Source organism: Arachis ipaensis, chromosome B09, assembly GCF_000816755.2.
Source record: "Arachis ipaensis cultivar K30076 chromosome B09, Araip1.1, whole genome shotgun sequence".
Taxonomy (NCBI): domain Eukaryota; kingdom Viridiplantae; phylum Streptophyta; class Magnoliopsida; order Fabales; family Fabaceae; genus Arachis; species Arachis ipaensis.
In genome coordinates this window covers 5,513,797-5,520,056 of record NC_029793.2, presented here as the reverse complement: position 1 = coordinate 5,520,056, position 6,260 = coordinate 5,513,797, and the positions used below count along the sequence as shown (strand labels likewise).

Here is a 6,260-nt window from a genome sequence, read left to right as displayed (position 1 = left end):
TAATTTAAAATATTTATAACGTTTTAAAAAACATAACTTCTCATAAAAAGCCATTAAACTATTCTTTTTAATATTATTATCTTTCTTTCTTTCATGTTGCATTGTAACACTATACCACACAAAACTTTACGTTTAAGCCGTAAAACAGAGGTGGTGTGATATTACGACCTCTAAAACAAAATATATAATAATAGTATCTGAAAATGAGTAATATATGAGGAGCCTTGAAAAACGGATAAAACAAAATCTCAAAATAAAAAGCGCAACGCTTAGGAAACGAGATTACTTACGTGCTAAGAAACCTAAAGATCATAGGTGTAACTAAACAAAAGAGAGCATAAAGGGTCAATGATACAGAATAACTAGCTTCTAACTCAGCCTGCGAAGACAAGGCTGGCCGGAGAATATTTACATATATATACATATTCCGAAACCCAAAATACATAGCTGAAAACTTAACTCTCCTCAACCCTCTAGAAAGGACAAAATAAACAAGTTTCTTAGAGAGAAAGCTAAGTACATATATATAAAGCTATACACCAAAATAAACCCAGAGACTACTCCGCTTCAGAAGTCCAGACGCCTAGCGAGGAGCCTTTCGACCTGCATCTGAAAAACAACACAGTATGGGGTGAGAACTGGAGGTTCTCAGCATGGTAAAGGTGCCACACATATAATATATAAGGTCCTGGTGGGAATGCCAGAGGCAATCCTAGAACACCAACACTCAGTTATAAAACTTAAATTCTAAACAGAAGCCATAAAAAGGGTAGGTGTTCTAAGGAATTCTAAACTTACTTACTTAAACCTAACTTTATCACCAAACCGGTCCACCTTTCCTCCGCTCCTCCATCACCAATGATTTAGCAGAGACAGACAACCAAACAATTTCAAGCACAAGTAGAAAACAGGTAGTGCAGGTAGCAAATATAACAAATAGCATCATATATATTCAGTTAGGCAATCCCAAGTAATGCGTAGCAGACAAAACAAATAGAATGCACATGATGTATGCCTGTCCTATGACTGATGAGGCTCATCTGTCGGTTATCTAGCCAACCTGACAAGTCCGAAACCCTTAGACTATCCCTCGTTGCGCATCCCCATGAGTCTATGCATAGTTTTTCTCATTTCATTCATAATTCATTCATTCATTCATATATAACTTACTCAATAGGGGATATCCATTTCCGGGAATTTATACGTGCCCGGTTACCCTTACGACGTAAGGTCAACAGAATATCGAGTTTCAACCTGGAACACGTGGTGGCAAGCCACGGTTCTGTTACCCAAAAAAATTCGTATCTCAAATATCATTAAATTCATAAGCCGCATAATATTCATAACCATTCATATTCATTATATAATCATTCATCATAACCATGGCATCGTAACTTCTTTTAACCTTCACATCATTCTCTTATAATTCATCATGTTTACCCCTTTTCTTCATCCCCAAGTTACCTCAACTTTCTAGCTTCAACTAACTACTAGGCTTAGTATTATAACTTATAACTAAAAAGATGAGAATAGAGGTTTAGAAGTCTTAAATTTGATTTAAAAACACAAAATCCAATTTTGCAGAAAACAGAAGGCCACGCGTACGCATCCCCTGATTACGTGTACACATATGCGCCAGGCAGTAGCGCATGGTCGCGCATGAGGATCTTGCATACGCATAAACCTAAAGTTACGCGCACGGGTCGGCCACGCGTACGCATGGTCGTGCAAACTTAGCCCATTACGCGTACGCATAGGATCGTTCGCGCACGCATGCATAAGAGGCAAAATCTACCATCTGCGAATGAGGGTTACGTGTACGCAAAAGTCTCATGTCACGCGTACACGTGGACCACACGTACTCGTAGGCGTACGTTTTTCCAAAAATTTTACCAAGTCTAGAATCTGCAGATTTTCCATTTTAATTCCTAAACTTTCGACCACATAACTTTTCCGTTTTAAATTATTTTTCCTCCATTTTTCAAACGGCGTAAACTTCACGGACCGAATTTTCATACGAAACAAGTTTGAAACCATTTAGGGGTCTGGAAGCCAAGTTATAGGTCGTCGAAGTTCGACCAAAAACCAAATTTTACAAAAAACTTCAAAACCTCACTTTCTTTTTAAAGCTCATTCCAGCCCAATTCATCGTACCTATAATCATCAATATCACATACTTTTGACAATATCACAATGATCTCTTAAATCTTATCATTTCTCAATTCAATAACATCTCACTTCAACCTAAACTTCACAAGTTTATCATCAAACATCAACAAACCAACCTATATTTACATAATACCAAAATCACAAGTTCTTCAAACATCATCACCTCATCATTCATCATTCCAATACCAACAAAACCAAGTAAATACCACACATACTTAAACCATATCATTATTACTAAACATCCAATACACATAATCACTTCAGCTTATCCTAAGGTTCTCTAGCCTAAGTTTTCACACGACATTATATATTATACACGCGAAACCTAAACCATACCTTGGCCGATTTCAACGTATTAACCAAGACAAACCACAAGGGAAAAAGGAAAATGCTTTAATCACCAAGATTTAACTCTAACTCCACCAAGCTCTCAAATTAAGCTTCCAATGATTCCAAGACCTAACACATATATATACATACATATACCCAACAATTCAATATCCAACATAATTCAAATCAAGAAAAACTAGGGTTTAGGACTCTCACCGTGCCCACGGACTAAACGAACTAAATTCGTCAAGCTCCACAAGCTAAATTAAACCTAGAGTACCAAATTAAACAAAATCTCAACATGGGTTCTCTTAAATTTCAAAAATTGAGGGATAAAGAGGATGAGGTGATATTGAAGCTTACCTATGAAATCGACCCGATAGAATCGTAGAGCTTGATGCGGTGGACACGTGGCCACAAACGATGCCGCGATCGGAGCTCGGATGAAAAAGTTATGGTGGATTGATATTATGGCGAGGGTTTGGTACCCTTCATTCTTCTCCCTTGGCTGTTCAGCGTTGGTTTCTGCTGAAATGGAGAAGAAGATGAGCCCTGGACTCATTTATTTGATAGATTCGGTTGGGTCTACGGGTTCGGTTTGGACTCGGTTCAATTGGTTCGATTTAATTTTGGGCCAAATTTTTTAAAATTAGTGTCAAAATTCTTGTTTTACGAAGCTCTATCCTATTTTAATATAAGATTTTTATTTTTAATTTTTCTTATTAAAATTTAATTTATTAATTAATTATTTACTAATTTTAGCAAAATTTACACATGTAAATAATAATTCTATCTGTTATTACTAATGATTTAGTTCGTGTGATGTCCTGTGCATAGCCTGGACATGAACACCAGTAGTTAATTAAAAACATGATAAGCATATTCGTAGATACCTCAATAATTGTTATAAAATAAGCAATAAAATCAACTATTCAACCCCGCGTAAAGGAAAAAAGCATATGTCTCCTATCTGGTAAAAAAAGCCAATGAGTTATTTTTTTAAATTCTTGCTAATCGGCTAAGAAAAGTCATGGAAAAATTAGTTGCTCCCACTCAGTGCAGTTTTGTACCCGGGAGGCACAGTATGGATAATATCTTTATTATTCAAGAGATTATTCATTTTATGAGAAGCAAAAAGGGGTCGAAAGGGTGGATGACTATTAAAATTGACCTTGAAAAAGCCTATAACAGACTCAAGTGGAGTTTTATCTATGATACTCTCTCCGACATTGGGTTGCCTCAGCATATTATTCATTTGATTTACTGTTGTATTTCCTCTGCTAAGATGAGAGTTTTATGGAATGGAGAAGAGCTAGACGAATTCACGCCCACTAGAGGAATTCGGCAAGGCGATCCCATTTCTCCATATATCTTTGTTTTATGCATTGAGCGCTTGTCTCAGCTCATCGGCGCAGCTGTTCAGCATGGGTTTTGGAAACCCATCTGTCTTAAAAGGGATGCTCCTAATATTTCTCATCTCTGCTTCGCTGATGACCTCATTCTATTTGCAGAAGCGAATTTGGAGCAAGCCGATATTATCAATAGGTGCTTGGAAGCTTTTTGTGTTAGCTCCGGTCAAAAAATCAGCCAAGAGAAAACTAGAATTTTCTTCTCTAGAAATGTGGGTCACAATGTCAGATCTGAAATCAGTAACTTTCTTCATTTTTCCAGAACTGATAACCTTGGGAAGTATTTGGGTGTCCCTCTCCTTCACTCAAAAGTCTCTAATAATACATATGGTGATATTATCAACAAGATCAACTCCAGACTAAATTGCTGGAAAGCTTCCTCTCTCTCCCTGGCAGGGAGATGTATCCTGGTGAAATCTGTTCTATCTTCTATTCCTTATTATACTATGCAATCTGCTTTACTTCCTTCATCTACTTGTAATTTGATTGATCAGAAATGCAGGAACTTTCTTTGGGGGGACTCAGAAAACTCCAGAAAAATCCATCTTATTAACTGGGACAAAGTCTGCTCCCCAAAAAAACTGGGAGGACTCGGGATTCGCCACTCGGAAAAAATGAATTGTGCCTTCATGACTAAAGCTGGATGGGGTCTTATTGAAAAAAGAGACTCTCTGTGGGCCAGAACCCTTCGCTCTAAATATGGTTGTGGTACCGATATTATTCCTAAGGTGGAAAGGAGGAGGAATGAATCAAATCTTTGGAAGGGCATACGCAAGTCTTGGGATAATGTCCAGCAAAACTACATTTGGCGTATTGGGGATGGTTCCAAAATTAATTTTTGGAACGATAATTGGGTGCCAAATATTGGCTCTCTTGCGCCATATGCAAATCAGGTTTGTATGCCTATTAATTTGGAAGACAAACTTATGGATTTTTTAACTATTTCAGGTAGCTGGGATTATGATAGGCTCGCTACTTGGCTGCCTGATGAGATTATCCAGAAGATTGTTCCTATTTCCCCGCCCTCCCCTTGGAAGCAAGAAGACCAAATTGCCTGGAACCCTTCGTCTAACGGCTCTTTCGATCTTAAATCAACATACCAAAAGCTGAATGGAGAAGAAGGCATCGCTAGCAAATTACACAGCGTGATCTGGCACTGGAAAGGACCAGAACGCATTCGGATCTTTCTTTGGCTAGTGTCTCACAATGCTATCCTCACCAACGTGGAAAGAAGGAAAAGACATCTCACCCTTCAGGCAACTTGTCCAAGATGCTCATGTACCGATGAGACTACTCTACACGTCCTCCGAGACTGCCCATTTGCTGTGGGCATCTGGCTCCCATTCATCCGTGCAGCAGGCATAAACAACTTCTTTCTTCTTGATCTGCATGATTGGCTTCTCCAGAACCTTACGTCGAATGATGAGTGGTGCTGCCTTTTTGGTGTTACCATCTCCTCCATTTGGTTCTTCAGAAACAAATTCATCTTCGAGGGCGACATGACATCTCCCCATGTAAGAAGGGATCAAGTTAAAGCTCGGTTTGATGAGATTATCAAAGTCTCGAGGTCTGATCTTCTTAACTGTGCACCTCGGATCACTGAAGAACGTCTCATTACTTGGCAACCTCCGTTGGAAAATTTTACCAAACTCAACGTGGATGGATCTTGCCTTTCTTAGAGTAGCAGTGCGGCTTGTGGAGGTATTTTCAGGAATCATCTCGGTCACTTTATTAAAGGTTTTACCTGTAATCTAGGAAGCTGTTCTATTATGCACGCTGAGCTATGGGGCATTGTTCACGGTCTACAAATTGCTGTGGCCAACAATATTAGTCCCTTAGTTGTTGAGTCTGATTCTATTACTGCTGTTAACTTCATTAAGAAAGGACATAATTCATCCCACCCGTGTGCCCCGCTTCTTGACGACATTGTCGTCCTTGCCAGCCGTGTGCCACATATCTCTTGGTCTCACTGTCTTCGAGAAGCAAATTTTGCTGCCGACAATCTTGCCAAGAAGGGCCATGATCTTCCCTTTGGCCTTCATCTCTTTGACGTAGCTCCCCCAGATACAGCTATGATGATTATGCGTGACTTGTCTGGTTCTCCATTTTTAAGGGATTCTAGTTAGTTTTCTTTTTGGGGTGTTTGCCCCCCTTGTCATCTAAAAAAAAAATTAAAAATTTATAGGTTTAAATTTTTTATCTTTGGTTAAAAAAAAATATATATATATGTGTGAACAAATCAAATACAATTAAATTCCATTTTGTCATTTTTCTTGTATTATTTAATTGTCACTTTGTTATAGCATGTGAAGATTCTCTAATCTCATATTTTTAGTAAATCTCAAAATATTA

The 6,260-nt window shown here is 38.3% G+C and overlaps 1 protein-coding gene across 1 annotated transcript; it reads left to right on the top strand.

Annotated features, from left to right (window-relative positions):
• On the top strand, positions 5,678 to 6,034 carry LOC107614768. The gene has a single exon (XM_016316905.1). It carries the CDS (start codon positions 5,678 to 5,680, stop codon positions 6,032 to 6,034), a length of 357 nt encoding a protein of 118 aa, XP_016172391.1.